General features: G+C 38.0%; 1 protein-coding gene across 11 annotated transcripts in view; it reads right to left on the bottom strand.

The window, feature by feature from the left end:
• Positions 1 to 17,406, bottom strand: part of tenm3 (teneurin transmembrane protein 3) — a 277,382-nt gene that overhangs the window by 131,516 nt on the left and 128,460 nt on the right. For 7 of the 11 annotated variants that reach the window (XM_053501433.1, XM_053501434.1, XM_053501435.1 and 4 more), the window contains 3 exons: positions 16,278 to 16,503; positions 5,132 to 5,230; positions 172 to 410 (listed from right to left, as the gene is read on the bottom strand). In XM_053501433.1, coding sequence (XP_053357408.1) covers positions 172 to 410; positions 5,132 to 5,230; positions 16,278 to 16,503 — 564 coding nt within the window. The remainder of the gene's footprint in view (positions 1 to 171; positions 411 to 5,131; positions 5,231 to 16,277; positions 16,504 to 17,406) is intronic. The other 4 variants (XM_053501439.1, XM_053501441.1, XM_053501442.1 and 1 more) reach the window with 1 other exon arrangement.

The raw sequence follows: 17,406 nt of genomic DNA, 5'->3' as shown, positions 1-17,406 counted from the left end.
TCTCCCACCCACAATGCCACTGACAAATGACAGACACATCTAAAGTCACCCATTAGAAACAAGAATTTCTTTTATTATATTATATATTATTTTTCGCCTGATTGCTCACAACCCAAATAGACCCCAGATATTCTAATAAATGTCCTCCTAAATAAAGCGGTTTCGACTCACAGACGCAGTAGCAGAGGATGATGGAGAGAAGGACGGACACGGCGACCGCGCTGAGAGCCGTGCACCTCCACGAACAGTACTTGGACGATTTCTTGAACTTGAAGGCGCTGCGGGACAGCGTGTTACGAGGCAGGGGCCGCGTGGGGGGCGAGTACACCGCCCCCGTAGCCATGGTGTAGCCCGGAGTGGCCGTGCTGAACAGTGGGGTCGTTCCTGTGCCTGTCTTAAAGAGGAAGTGCCTGAGAAAGAGACAGAGGGAAAAGGAAGAGAGACAGAAAGATACATTATCATCATCTTCATCGTCATCATCAACAACAATAACAACTATAACAACAAGATTCCAATCTTGTTAACAATCAGTTACTAGATTTGACGGGATAGCTTTAAACAAACATGCTCATGTGATTGGCAATGACTATAAACTGCTAGCACGTATAAACTTATCTGCAAATTTTTAGATGCTTGTTTTGTGTCATTGTTGAAACACTGTCAGCGTGAGCGAATCTCACATTTCTAATTTACATTTTTAATAATACTTGAGTTTGAACTCGCTATGAATTTCGTAATATTTAACTATTAGCATTAGAGCTGATAATAAATATACTAGCATGCTAGCAGTTATTAGCACTTTTAGCCAAACTAGAGATGTTCTTTTCTCAACACTGTTAGCGTTAGCGTCTTTAACACCCATGCATGGTTAGTAAAACATATCATAACATGCACCTTGATAAAACATGTTACAGGTAAAAATTCTGTTGTATTGCATACCAGCACTGCTAAGTCAAGCTACACTTTAACTGTTTTAACACTGCTAGCGTTACAAGTGTTAGCATGTCTTCTAGCACATACTCTGTCATTGATATAGTCACATAAGTAGTTACAAAGGTTAGATTCACATGACAAAATGCATTTTAAGTTTAAAAAATATATATTTTTGCAATGTTTTTGTTTATTAAAAAGAATGAATCTATTATTTAAGTCTAGCACGCAGTGACGTATATATATGTGCATGTATATCAGTATGTTAACAAGCTTTCCACTTGATCAGCTGCTGTAAATGTAATTTTTTTATATAAACTGCACTAACTAGAGGCATCTGCATTTGGGGAATTACACAGGTCGACCAATCCAATTCATTACCCTGCATTTTCCTATTAGCTCAGGCACCCTGGTGAGAGGTTTAGTGCTACACACACACACACACACACACACACACACACACACACACAAAGTTATAAAGCGTCCACTATTATAAAACCCCTGCTGGCTAATGATTCATGTGTGAATGATTCAGTGTTCACTTTAGAGTCATTAAAGACATTATAACTAACTTTACAATAATTAAACATTGGCTTTACGTTATGTTCCTCCGTTGTTGTTTTCTCTCAAAAGTCCATGAGTCATCTACAGTACGTTGTGTCTGCAGCTTGGTGTTCCTCAAACCAAACCAGAGAATAAAAGTTCTTTCCTTTTAGTAAATCAGTGTTTCAGAGTCACTGATTCATTTTGGTCATGAGTGAGGTTTGTTGTTATAATGTACAAAGAATCAGTTTTGAAGTCAGTGGATCATTTTGCTCATGACCAAGATTCATTATTTTCTTTAAGACTGAATCAATTTTTGAGTTCACTATTTCAGTCATGACCTACTGTACCGTAGATTCACTTTTATACAGTGAATATGTTTAGAAGTCAGTGAATCATTTTGGTCAAGACCAAGATTGATTTTTTTTTTTTTTTTTTTTTTTAGGTTTATGAGTCACTGAATCACTTCAGTCATGACTGGGATTAGCTCTTATCCCCCACAGGGAATCAGAGTCAGTGAGTCATTTCGGTCATGACTGAGACTCACTGTTCTCTTATCCACTCAGGTTACTAAATCTGTGAGTTCAATGAGTCGACTTCAGGTTTGTTAGTCCAGAGCTTTTCAGTTCATGCAAAAATAAATTCTTCTTAATATAAACTTGCTTTTCTTAAAGGACAGAATCGTAGAGGAAATTTGTCAGAGTTTGGTACAACTCTGGAGAATACCTTGTTTAGTGCTGTTGTGAAAATAAAATAAAATAAAACCCTTTTATACATTTAGTTGCACTAATCAACTAAATAATGCACTCTAATAGATATAAAATGCATGGCTAAATCTCACCCTGTGCACTAAACTACTAAATATTACATTCTAATTGATATGAGTGTTTCCTGTATTTATAATCTAAACTACAGTATTTATTAGGTTATCTTTACAATAACTACCTTAATGCACTTGTGAAAGAATAGTTTGTATATAACTGTACCATGACATTTTAAAATCTTTTGCAAAAGATGCAAATACGTATGTACACCATGTACAGGCAATTAAATATACAGTTCCTATGATGTCATAGGTGTGTGACCACAATCCAACTGTGTAAAAAGACCTACTTTAAAGGACAGGTAATAATAAATAAACAGTCGTCACACTGTTCAGCTCTGCTCTTTACTGAAACCCACCACATTGAATTGGACCATTATAACACTGCGAATTCATCACATCCATAAATAAACGAAATAACACTAATGTTATACACACATAGCTTGCACGTGTGTGTGTGTTTGTGTCTTCCAGGGATACAGAAACTAGACAAACAGATGATTCCAGCTCCGATATCAACTAACACAGAGCATTAAATCCAATTAGAGAGCTGTGTTTCTGTGAGCTTCCAGCTTTTTAATGAAAAGACGGTGTGTGCGTGTGCGTGTGTGTGTGTGTGTATTAAGACAACAGTTGTCGCTGTCTCCGTGCAGCACAGAAACGATCAATCTCCCCAATAAGAGCCTCGACTTCACCGTCGCCACGCTGCAGTAATAATAAGGTGAAAATTGAGTAGAGGTGTGCTCTGCATCACAATTAAACCCAGAGTCCAATTAGGAAATTAAATACTGCTTAATTCATTCAGAAGTGTTACAAATCAATTTACACACAAGCTGATTTCCATGACACCTATAGGAATGTATAAACTGCATTTCACCTTTGTTTGTTTGTTTATGTTGTGTGGCATTTCATCATTGTAACATTAAATATTACATTTCATGTAGTTTGGAGTCACTCTGATTCAGCTCTGTGTCATTCCTCCTGTTCAGTTCAGAGCTGACCTTTTTGTTCTATTCAGAACTGTTCTTTCATTTAGGTAATTTTAGTTATATTTGGGTTAAATTCTGCATCACTTTTTTTGTTCACTTTGAGTTCAGAATTGTTTGTTAAGACCAGAACAGAGTGGCTCCTTTTGTTCAATTCAGATCTGTTCCTTTTATTCACTTCTGAGTCATTAGTTCTGATTTGTTCTTTGTGTTAGGTTGAGTCACTGCTTTTGTACAGTTCTGAGTCATTCAGTTCTGAGTCATTCAGTTCTGAGTCATTTAGTTCTGAGTCATTCAGTTCTGAGTCATTCAGTTCTGAATAATTATTTTTGTCCAGTTCTGAATATTTTTTTCTGTTTAGTTCTGAATAATTTTTTTTTGTTCAGTTCTTAGTCATTCTTCTTGTCCACTTGTAAGGGTATTCTCTCCATTAAGTCCTAAATTATTCTTTTTGTCCAATTCTAAGTCGTTTTCTTCACTTAGTCCTAAATTATTCAGTTTGTCCAAGTTCTGAGTCGTTCTTTTTGCTCAGTTCTGAATCATTTCTATTGTTAAGTTCTGAGTTGTTCTTTCTACACAGTTCTGAATTATTAGTTCTGAATGATTCCTTTTGTTCAGGTCTGAGTAACTCTTTGTTCTCAGTTATAAATTATTATTATGGTTTAGTTCTGAGTCGCTCTTTCTGCTCAGTTGTAAATCATTCAGTTACGAGTCATTTCTTTCTTTCAGTTTCTTAACTTCAATACAGAGTATTTTTTTCCTGCTTGTTTCTTTGTTCATTTCATGACTGCAAAAAGTGTCCAATTCACAGCTTAGACACCCTACTGTGGCATCGAACACAGGTTCGATCTCCAGATCCACAAGGTTGCCACTGTTGGGTCCTTGAGCAAGGCCCTTAACCCTGTCTCACGGCTGACCCTGCACTCTGACCCCAGTCACGCTGGGATATACGAAGAAGGAATTTCACTGTGCAGTAATGCACATATGTGTGACAAATAAAGACTTAACTTACGTAACTTACAGTATACTGGTTAATAAATTCACAACACATGAGTTTTAATGGCTTTAGTTTCAGCTAATCATGGTAGCAATGTTGATATTGACTTAAAACTAACGGCTAGCATGACCTTGCTAGTCACAAGCTGATTAACCACCTTTTAAAATTTTTTATTTATTATTATTATTATTATTATTTTTACAGAATAAAGTAACAGTGTCAATAAGATGTTTAGACATTAGTCATGAGGTAAAGCTAACAGCTAAAGCTGTTGTTAGCTAATTAGTTCCTGTGGCTTTACATGAAAAAAACAACAACACTTCTTTAAAAATAATTTTTGAGTAAAAAAAAAGAGCAAAAACATACAAAAAAATGAAACCAAAAACAGGACATGGGTTTAGTTATCACAGTTCTTATTCCACTGATTAGTGCTACTAGGTCATGCTCATCATGCCAACATGGTTAATAATGAATGCTGTCATAATCATGCTGCTAGATTGTGTTAGCGTTTATGGATAGAAGAACAGATAGAAGTATTCTGACTAAATAATATATTTATGCTCATTAGCCTTACAAAAATTATATGATAAGTAAATGAATGTTTTTGTTTTTTAAAATTAGCATGACACTGCTAGCATTAGTTAGCAGTTGAGAGTGAAAGTGAGCTGTGGTGTGTGGTACAGTTAGTGTGAAGTGTAAGAAATGTTGGGACATTTTTACTTAAAAACACTGGGTTCTTTATGCACAATGTTCTGGTAGGGGCAGATTTTGGGGGGTATTTATTTATTGACTTATTTATTGACTTATTGATTGATTGATGAGTTTGGTCTCACTTTATCAGCGGTCACATACCCGTCTCCATAGCCGCCCTCTTGGCTCACGGGATTCAACGCATCCATCTCTATCAGGCTCTCATGGCCGTTTTGGAGAACTGCTTGCTTTGTTAATTTTCTACATGAGGGAGATGGAGATACGAGAGACAAACAATTAGGAGAAGATGTGAGATAGTCACACTCGCTCTCATTACGAGCCACTGAGACTCGCGAGGGAGGGAGAGAGTTCAGATCAGCTCTCAGGCAGGCAGGGAGAGGGGAGGGCTACACACACACACACACACACACACACATACACACACACGTACAGATCACACGCTCCTGTATTTCCATGGGGGGTGTATAGAATGGCTTACATTTTTACATCACTTTGTGTTATGTTGTGTGTGTGTGAGACATACACCCCTGTGCTGTTCTGATTGGTCAGAAGGTGTAGATTAGTTCTCCATAACAGCACAGTTTTCACAGCAACAGGGTGTGTACATGCCAACATGAGCTCCACATGCACAGGTAGAGTCCCATAAGAATGTGTGTGTGTGAGTGTGTGAGTCAGTTATGGAAGGAGTCTCAAGTGTCAGGGGTACAGATGAAATTTTAGGCCCAATTTCTTCTTTATTTTGTTTTTTCTACTTCTATTTCCTGCCTTTCTTTTCCCCCCTCTTTCGATTTTACATCTTTCTTCCTTTCTAACTTTCTTTCACTCATATTTCAAATTTTCCTTTTTTTCTCTTTCACATCTTTTTGCATTTTTTCTTTCTTTTACTCCTATCTCCCATATGTCTTCCTTTCTTTTACATCTATTTCCTATTTTCTTTCATTCACTCATATATTAAATTTTTCTTTCTTTCTATTTTCCATCTCTTCTGATTTCTTTCTTTCACTTTAAGCTCCTGTCTTTTTTACTTCCTTTCACGTCTATTTCCATCTCTTATGCTGTTTTTCTATCTTTCTTTTCTTTATTCTTTCATTTGTTTCTGGTGTTGCGCATGAATAAATCCTGAACTACACTGCTGTGGCATCAGAGGAATAAAGCAGAAGGTGCAGTTACAGGCTGTACCCCAGCCCTAATTCTCCGGGTGATGAACCCCCCCCCTGCCCCCGCCCAATTGATGATAAAATGCAGAAGCCATCTCTTTGTCTTACTCCTCACTCACATCAGCCTGATAATTTCAAACATTGATAAAGAATTATAACATGAACCTAAAATCTGATTAATAATCCCTGAGAAACACTTAAAACCCGCAGCCTCCAGTTCCACACGCTGCACCCGGCCGTCCTCATCAGATTTATATTGGTATTCAGACCACATCACAAACACTGCCCCCACCCCTCCCCCTGCGCCCTAACGGAGAAATCAAACTCTAATTGATCCTTCAATAATTACGCTGCGCTTTTAAGAACCTATTTTACATGAGCTCACAGAAACGACGATGATTAACGAGAATTAAATTCTGCTCGCTCTCTGATGCCTTTTATAGACTCGCTGTACCTGCACACTTCAGGAGGCTCGCTTGGGCCCTCAAAGCACCTGATTTTATCGCAGGGTTTAATAAAGTGAAACGTGAAAGCGTTCCAGACGGCGAAAATTAAACACCATTGTTGAGGTTTTAAAGGAGACGTTCGGCGCGAAGATTTTAACACCTCGATGCCTTCTGTACCTGAGAGACAAACCTGAACAGATGAAGATCAAATATTTGGTGTGTGTGTGTGTGTGTGTGTGTGTGCCTATGTTCAGACTGTGAAATTTGTACAAAAAGTTCTTAACGTCTAACCTTACCAGGCTAGTCTGAGTCTGAGGTCATAGAAAGATTAGATCTATTATGTTGAAACTTAGCTAATCTTAGCTACCATGGATTACACTGCCCTTTGTATTGATCAGCAAATACCACTCAGGGAACATGCTGGGGGAGTTATCAGGGCTCGACTGAAAATACTGTGGAGATACGTTTGGCTCCTTTTCCATTAACTAACATGGAAAGAGGCTAAAAACTGCACTGCCACAGCAAGCCACTAGAGGGGCTCAAAGACATAGTAGCTTAACAGTAAGCCCTGCGTTATAATATTTCTATCATTAACATACAGTTTCGCTCATCACTACACAGTCACTACACAACATCTGTAGTCACTTACTACACATCTCTGCATAGTCACTACTCAACATCTGTATAGTTACTATTCAACATCTGTACGCAGTAACTACACAACATCTGTACTGTCACTATACAGCATCTGTACAGTCACTACACAACATCAGGACAGTCGTTACATCTGTACAGAGTCACTACAGAACATCTGTACACAGTCACTAGACAAAATCTGTACACAGTCACAACATAACATCTGTACACAATCACTACACGTATCTGCACGGTCACTACACTACACGGTTATTCACTACACATCTCTGCATAGTCACTACCCAACATCTGTATAGTTACTATCCAACATCTGTACGCAGTTACTACACAACATTTGTATAGTCATTACACAGCATTTGTACAGTCACTACACAACATGGGAACAGTCGTTACATCTATACACAGTCACTACACAAAATCTGAACACAGTCACTACATATAGCTACACGGTCACTAAACAGCATCTGTACAGTCACTACACAACATCAGGACAGTCGTTACATCTGTACACAGTCACTACAGAACATCTGTACACAGTCACTAGACAAAATCTGTACACAGTCACAGCATAACATCTGTACACAATTACTACACGTATCTACACAGTCACTACACAACATCTGCAGTCATTCACTACACATTTCTGCATAGTCACTACCCAACATCTGTATAGTTACTATCCAACATCTGTACGCAGTTACTACACAACATTTGTATAGTCATTACACAGCATTTGTACAGTCAATACACAACATGGGAACAGTCGCTACATCTGTACACAGTCACTACACAAAATCTGTACACAGTCACTACATATAGCTACACGGTCACTACACAACATCTGCAGTCATTCACTACACATCTTTTTGTACATAGTCACTACGTTACACAGCATCTGTATAGTCACTACACAACAGTCGTTGTTTTTACATCTGTACACAGTCACTACACATTTCTACACAGTCATCACACATCTGTATACAGTCACTACAAATCTGTATGGACACTACACAACATATGAACAGTCACTATAGAACATCTGTATCATCACTGCCCAGCACCTCTACACATTTACTGAATTACACAACATCTGTGGTCACTTCACTACACAACATCTCACAGTCACTGCAAATCTAAATAGACACAACATCTGTACACAGTCACTACACAACATCTGTACACAGTCACTACACAACATCTATACAGTCACTACGTGGTATCTGTACACAGTCACTACATATCTGTACACTGTGAGTGAGAGACGAGTGTGAAGGAGTGACAGACACATCACACACACACTTTAGCAGATATTTGATTAAGGGATTAAATAAATTGAAAGTGTAATTCCAACTCTACACAGAAAAAAAGATGTTTCATTACGCTCATAATTACTGATGAAAGAAAATAATAATGATTCGAAAAAAAATCAGAAAGATTCATCAGAAAAGTTAGTGACATTAAATCTGTAAATGTCAGGAGTGATGCAGTAAACACACACGCAGCGGTTATTAATGCAGCTGTGATTAATGCGCTGCGTTTCTTAAACCATAAAGCCCAGATCACTTATACTGACGTGCAGCATCTATCTTTTTCACTCACTGTAATTATTGCTGTCTTTCATTCTTTATTTTATTCCCCATTTCCTTTCTTTCTTTGATATATTTTTTTCTTTCTTTCTCTTTCTCTCTTTCTTTCTTTCTTTCTATTTTACCCAGTTTCTTTTTATTCTTTATTTCTTTTCATTTTTTCCTGTATTTTTCTTTCTTTTACATAAGTTACTTTTCTTTCTTTTTTCTTTCTTTCTTTCACTCCCAACTTTACTTGCTCTTTTCTCTTCTCTATCTTTCTTATTATGCTTTCTTTTTCTCCTTTATATCCTGTTACTTACTTTTAGTTAATTTCTACATTTCTCTCACAATTCTTCCCCATCCCTCTCTCTCTCTCTCTCGCTCTCTCTCTCTCTCTTTCTTATTGTATCTCATGAGGAAACGTATATCTAGGTTAAACTTAGTATTTGTAACTTTCTCTCACTCTGACACTCGATCACAAAAACTTCCTGGGATTATGATTGATGGATTTCAGATTTCAGCAAGAAAAGAAAAAGAAGAGAGCGAGAGAAGAACAGAGGTAAAAGGGATGTGTGTGTGTGTGTGTGTGTACTCGTGCAGGTGAATGTAAATGGAGTGTGTTGTTATTCTCGGAGCTCTGTTCTCTCGTCCCGCTGCATGGCGATGACTTCCGGCGCTCCGAAAACTTTCTTTAAAGCGCTCGGAGTGAAGGAGGAGGAGAGGGGGGGGGGGGGGGGGGTGAGCTCAATTTAAAACTCTCTGAGCCCTTCCTCTTCCTTTATGCACGCACACATACACACACACACACACACACACACTTGTCTCAAAATGAGCAAAAACTTTCTAAAAACTGGACACACAGCTCGGAGGCCCTTGGTAACTTTTAGAATCTTTTTTCCTTATATGGTCATGGCTTCCTTGTGACTTTTATCTCTGTGACATGTCGTGTTATTCTGTGGTTATAAAGGGTTGGACATGGTCGACTCCCCCACAGCAAAACACAACCTCCCCCACAGCATTGCACCACCACCACCACCACCAGTGTGAAGCACTAAAACAAGGCAGGATGGACACATGCTTTCATGTTGTTTACACCAAATTCTGACCGTACAATCCGAATGTCCGAGCAGAAGTCAAGATTCTTCAGACCAGGTGACGTTTTTCCAGTCCTCTATTTTGGTACACATGAGCCCATGTCAACTGGAGGCTGAGTTTTCTGTTCTTAGCTGACAGGAGTGGCACCCGGTGTGATCTGTTGTTGCTGAAGCCCATCTGCTTCGAGGTTCGACGTGTTGTGTGTTCAGCATACCTCAATGGTAACAAGATGTTGTTTGACTTGCTGTTGCCTTTTTATCAGCTCGTCCCTGTCTGGCCATTGTCCTCTGACCTCTGGCGTCAACAAGGCCTTTTCACCCAGAGCACTGATATCACAGGACGGTTTCTCGTTGTGAAATATTGAACTTATGTACATGTAATAAAAGACTAATCTGACTTTTAAAGGTTTAGCCAGTAAAAGCTTTTCATTGATTTACTTACTTATATTTATCATAAAAATCTGATATAGTATTAATTTCTAATATTAAATATTAAATCTGTTTTTGCAGTTCGTTCTTACTTTTTCTAAACAGTGAAAGAGAGATGCGTGTAGCTTACCTTTTTTAATTAATCAATTTACATATTTATTTATTTAATTTAGACACATTTAAACTCTTGGTGAATGCTGGTGATGTAGTTAAAAACTAAACTATTAAACAACTATTTAAATCTTTTTGTCCCCCAGTTCAATAGTAAAATATGTTTACAGAATTTACGGACACAGCTATTTTCTAGCCTTAGATACAGAATTATTTCTATTTTATATTTCTTTCAAAGTTTTTTACATCTTGTTTTTAAGCTCTCTCCCCAATTATGAGTATTAATGTAATTGTTGTAATTATTATTATTATTATTATTATTATTATTATTTATAAATGTATTAGTAAAACAAAAACAGTTAAATAATTACATAACAAATAATTATTTATTTAATAAATTAATAAAAGTTCAAATAATAATAATAATAATAATAATAATAATAATAATAATAGTGAGGGTAAAAACATAATTTTATAATATTAATAATTATAGAATAAAGGTAATTTAATTACCTTTTTCTAACAGCAAATTTATTGTTAGATTAATGTTCGTAGAATGTTAATGTTAAGTTTTTGTTAATTTTATTTAAGTTTTAAAAAATATTAATATTATTTATGTCACCTGGGATGAGTAATTATACTGCTTCTTTATAACTGATGTCTTTACAATGTCAGAAATTAATATTTATTGTACAAATGTTTATATTTCAACAATTTTTACATTACCAGCATGAGATTTTACTTAGTTATTTATTTAGCCATGAATTAACTGACTTTTTTTATTAAATTGATAAATAAATTTCTTTTGTTTTTAAAACCTTAGCGACACACACACACACACGTAAACTGCGGTCCCGAGGTCATCTCACACAAACTGTACACGCTTGTTTAAGTGCTTTTCTTTAATCTTGCTTTGTTTCTTTTTTTTTAATTTTTAATTTTTTTATTTTAACAGCACTAAGCAGTTAACATGAGCTTAACATGACAGAATGCTAACTATGACTGGAAAATGTGGCATCAGGCAAATGTTATGTTCTGATCAATTTATTTGTCCAGGACTAACTCTGTGTGTTTACATGTATGTGTTTGTACCTGTAATTTTAATAAATTAAATTTCAAAAACAAAACCTAAAAAAATAAATCAGCATGTTTGTGTTTATGTTATGTTTGATATCGAGGGGCGGAGCTCAAGACAGATTTAATCATATATTTATTCTCTGTCTTGTTCTTTTAAATTCATACGGATATTTAAGGGTTCTACTTTGGAAGACTTTTATACGGAGTGACAAGTGAAGACCAAGAACCAGGTTCTCAACATTATCATGCCTGTGCGCTTAGCTGGCTCTAGCTATTTCAAACAACCAGGCTAGGATGAGCGGAAAAAAGAAAGACAGACAGTAATGATATCACATGATTAGGCCTGTGATTGGCTGCAACTTAAGAATGCAATTTAAGCTCCGCCCCCATTGACATGACGGTGCTTGTCGCTGGGTGAAATCAGGCCGTGCTCCACTAACACGTTTTTAATTCCCATCTCTGATGTTAAAAGCTCAGCTGGATGAGTACGAGAGAGACTGTGTGTGTGTGTGTGTGTGTGTGTGTGTGTGTGTGTGTGTGTGTGTGGCCTCGTACTGGAATGATCGGAGGCAGAAAGTCTGGCAGCGTCTCTGATTGATACAACAACATTACTGTAACTACAGCGGGGTCCAAAAGTCTGAGTCCACTACCAGGAACTGGTTTTTATTCCATCAGGTATCAAACACTCAGATCAGATTTTACTCCACTGATCCTCCTCATGGCTTCAGCATTCCAGCATCATCCTTCTCTCTCTCTCTCTCTCTTACACACACACACACACACACACACACACACAGCAGATCGTTATCTCTAACAGCTGTGGAGACGTTTACTTTACAGCACTTGTTCTGATACGTTATTGTTTCTATAGTAACCGCTCCTTCACAGGGATGTGTACAGCAGACGCTCTGCGTAAACAGATTAAATCATCGTCACTATGGAAGATCAGTTTCACTCTAATCAGGACATGGATTTGGTTTATATTTTTTATTTATTGTCCGTCTATGAATTTGGTATAAGACATGTGCATGCCTTCCAGAAGTACTGCTGAGACCTAATTCATGCAAATCTATGCAAAGTGCGCAAAAATCAAATAATTTCTCTCACCCTGCTGTCCTGCACGAGCTCTGCTCTGATTAAAAAGTGTTTCATCTTTACCCACATTATGTGTTACTGGATATTTGCGTCTTTCTTTTCAGGTCTCTGACCCAATGCACATTAAAACGGGCTTTTGTCATGTGAAGCATATGTCAAGTACTTAAATATTATAATGAACCCCAGTCGGGTGTATAAGTACTTAAATATTATAACGAGCCCTAGTCACCTGACTAAGCGCTTAAATGTTATAATAAGCCATTTCCTCCAGACTCTCCCTAGTCACCTAATATCTCCCTAGTATTTTAGTAATTCAATATGATACTTAAAAATTATAAGGAGCCCTAATCACATGACCAAGTAATTAAATATGATAACGAGCCCTAATCACATGACCAAGTAATTAAATATGATAATGAGCCCTAATCACATGACCAAGTAATTAAATATGATAATGAGCCCTAATCACATGACCAAGTAATTAAATATGATAATGAGCTCTAATCACATGACCAAGTAATTAAATATGATAATGAGCCCTAATCACATGACCAAGTAATTAAATATGATAATGAGCCCTAATCACATGACCTAGTAGTTAAGTATGATAATGAGCCCTAGTCTGAGTATGCTTTTTACATACGTTAGGTGGAAATTAGCATATTTAAAAGCATCCAGATTAAGAAAAAAAAAATTTTTGTCAAATTTTTATTTTATTTCCTATTGTCAGTGTAAAAGAAAGCAATAGAGAGAGAAAAAAAGAGAGAGAGCGAGAGAGAGAGAGAGAGAGACTGGTGAGGAAACGATAGTGTGTATCATTGCTAAAGTGTAAATGACTTGATTCAAAAACATTTCACGTAACTATAAATGGATAAAAAAATATGATGCTATTTAATAAACCAAAACAAACGTAATGAAAGAACAGGACCCTGAACTTCTCGTTTGTCACTCTCCTGCATCGTTACCATAGCAACCCCAGGGGATAACTATGAGAAGATGAGTGTGAGTAAGGTGTGAAGTGACGCACCGCGTTCGGTCAGCTGCTCCGAGACACATTTTTTAAAGTAAAAAAATAGTAAGAGTAATAAAAAAAAAAATATATATATATACTCATACACACACTCACACAACACACACACAAGGTGAACCCTGTCCAAGGTTACCAAAGCGACAGCCATCCCTTTCCCTTGTCCCTTTGGCCGCGATCAATTTTTTCGCTATTCGTCTACACTCATCCATCATCCTTTGTTCCTCCATCTCTCTCTTCCTATAGTCCTCAGTTAATTTACTGCCCCTCTCTCCCTCTCTCTCTCTGTGTCTCTCCATCTCTCTTACCCTCTCGAGCTCCCTCTCCGTGGCCCTGTCTCTCTGTGTCTCTCTGCCCCTGTCCTTATCTTTTTTGCTTTCTCCTTCCCTGTCTCTTTCTTTCTCGCTCTCTTGTGGTACAGTCTCTCTCTCCCCATCTGTCTATATCTCTCCCTCTCTCTGTTGTCCCACTGTCTCCCTCTCCCTGTTGGTCACTATCTCTTCCGCTCTCTCTGTAACGTTCTCTATTTCACTCACTCTCTCTCTCTGTTTCTTACTTTACTGTTTGTCCATCTCTCGATCTTTCTCTCTCTCTCTCTGCCTTTCTGTAGCCATCTATCTGTCTCTTCCTCACACTCTCTGTGTGTGTGTCTTATGCTTTCTCTAACTGTCTCCCTCTGTCTATCTTTCCATTTGTCTCTCTTTCATTCAAACTGTCCCTCTCGCTCTTCCTTTAGTCCTCAGTCCATTCACTTGATCTTTTCTTTTATTTGCTCTGACTCTCCCGCTCCCACTATGTATCTGTCACTCTTTTTATATATGTCTCCATCACTCTCTCTTGCTTGTACAGTCTCTTTCTCTCTCCCTCTGTCTCCTTCCCACCCGTCCTGTTTGCTCTTTGTCTCATCCGTCTTTCTCTAAAGAACGACATGAACACATTTCTCACACAGCGAGGAACCTGCTTGTTTCTGGAAGGTCTTATTTCAACACCCATGACCACACACACACACACACACACACACACACACACACACAGGGGTATTTAGCTCCCACCAGTCATTAAAAGGGGAGAAAGCTGATGAGGGACCGGGTGATTTGAAAGAGAGGAGAGAGAGTGTTCTGAAGTAAGTGTCTCACACACACACACACACACACACACACACACACACACACACACACACACACACACACACACACACACACAACTTTCCAAAACAGTACCTCCCTCCTGTTTGCACCAAAGCCTAGAGGTCACCTTCAAGGTCAAAGCCATGCTGATTTATGAGTCAAAACAAAAGTGTGTGTGTGTGTGTGTGTGTGTTTCTATTTAAATTATTTTGTTACTGATTTGTGTGCTTTATGGTGGTTTGTGTTAGCTGTTCACTCTGTGCTCTTTCTCTTTCAGCCTCAGTGTATATCTTAACATAATTCTCTGGGATTCAGAAGAGGTGCAGAATGACACCAATCATCACGCAGCTCAGAGGAACAAACACCATGGGGCAAAACTCATCTCATACACGAGCTCAGTCTGAACCTGAAACTGTAGTAAGTGGATACAATCTGTTATAAGGTAGAAGTCTGTGGTATCGGAGTTGCCATGGCTACAAAGCATAGTTGTTTTCTCTCTCAGGATAGTTGATATTGACATCTAAAAAAAAAATCCAAGTGTTAGCTGTGTAATAGCAAAAAAATCCTAGCTATATAAATGACTAAAACTCAGGTTTGTAAAGAAGATCTGAAATCAGTCTCAGAGTTGTCAAGAAGATCTAAAATTAGTCTCAACTTTGTACAAAAGATCTGAAATCAGTTTTAGCTTGTAAAGACTTTAGCTTTGCAAAGAATGTCTACAAATTGTCTTAGCTTTATAAAATTACTAAAAGCCAAAATAAGATGACTAAAATAAATCTTAGATGTGTATAATAATGTTATATGTGTAAGGTTAGCTAAAATCAGTTTTTACTGTATATTTTTTGGTTAAAATATCTAACAGCTAAAACAAAAAACAGAAAACAGAAATAGTCTTACTGTAGCTGTGTAAAAAGACTAAACCCAGTCTTTTGCTCTTTGACCAAAATCAGTCTAAAATAGACAGCATGTTACAGTACCTGCTGTTAGTTGCTAAGTCTAAAAGTGTGTAGTCTTTGCAAATACGTGAATTAATGATACAGAGCAATCAGTGTTACGATAAATCTTAGATGTGTAACAAATCATTAACGTTAGTTACAGATATGCAAATTAATAAATAAACATTAGTCTAAGAGACTAATATTTAAATGAGTCTTGTGTAAAACAAATAAAATAGTCTTAGCGGTGTAATAATAATTGTTCTCAGAGGGACAGTGATGTTTAAATATTTTGTTAACAAGGGATGGACACTGGACAATCTGCAGCCCCAGGTTGAGTGTGTCTGTGTGTGTCGATTATTTATCTCCAAACACCCGCGAATAAAATTAGCTGAAATTAGCATACTGAAAAATAAAACAACAACAACCTAATCAGGTAGTTTTCTATCATGCACAAAGCCATGTCTTCTCACTTGTCTCTATGACGTGTGCAAATTATGTGTGTGTGTGTGTGTGTGTGTGTGTGTGTATTAATGTATGTGCTAGCGTGTTAGCAACACTCACCGGCTCTCCAGCGGCACATTGCTGCCCAGGACCCAGCTGTCCTGCAGCGGGACGGACTCGGGTGTGGTGGGCAGCTCGGCGGGCGGAGGAGGGGCGGGGCTTCCGTTCCGCCGGCCAATCACTGAGCTGTGGTTCAGCGCCGTCACCAACGGCTTGTGAGGGGGAGGAGCCGGAGGCAAGGCGGGAGGAGCCGACTGGCCCTGCTGATGTTGATTGGCCACTTGCTCTGTGGAGACAGGAAAAAGCTTATTTAGCCATACATGCTAACAGATCGTTAGGAATGCTAGTCAAACTTTCACAGGCAATATTGGGTATAAACGTTTTGGGTATTATAGTTCCAGAATCTGCAAACACCTATGCTGTGGTGCTAACAGTTAGCTAAAGTAATTTTTCATCCTGTTAGCTTAAGAAGCAAATAGCTTATGAGAATAAGTGGTAACAGGTCAGTGCTAACTTGCAATGCTACGAGAGCTTTGCTAACGACAGCTACTGTAGGAAAATACTAATAGAAGCTAGCAATGTTATGCTAACTGCCAGCTGTGTGATGCTAACCTTGGACATCCTGTGTCACTTCCAACATGACCTTAAGAGTAAAAGAACCAAAATACCTGCAATAATGAGAAAGAGTGCTAGCGAATAACGCTAACTGCTAGCTTCAATTCTCCTGACACTCGCTAAGCTGAAGAACTCGAAGGCGTTTGGGATTTTAAAATAAAATAAACACTGCAGTTGTTGTTTCACTATGAAAACGCGTGGAAACAGTGCTAATCAGGAGGATTAGCCGCTAGCGCTAAAGCATTTGGCAGATGTGTGTGTCGTCGTCTGTAATTAATCGTGGTGTTAAAGTCAGAACGCGAGCATGGATTAGAATTTTAACATCTGGGAGACGTTAGAGAGGAGCGCTGATGGATTTAAATGTTCAGCAGTTTCTCTCTCTCTCTCTCACACACACACACACACACACACACACACACACACACACGTGCAGATACAGGAATGATTAGACGTCGCTAATTGTGAGCTCTGGTTTAAGGATTGTGGCTGAAACTACGTTCCTGATGGCCAAGATCATAACAACTTCGGTGTGTGTTTACGTCTCCGGCACGGTGATGTTTTTTAACACTCGTTA

Source organism: Clarias gariepinus, chromosome 8, assembly GCF_024256425.1.
Source record: "Clarias gariepinus isolate MV-2021 ecotype Netherlands chromosome 8, CGAR_prim_01v2, whole genome shotgun sequence".
Classification (NCBI taxonomy): Eukaryota; Metazoa; Chordata; class Actinopteri; order Siluriformes; family Clariidae; genus Clarias; species Clarias gariepinus.
This window is presented reverse-complemented; position numbering and strand designations above follow the sequence as displayed.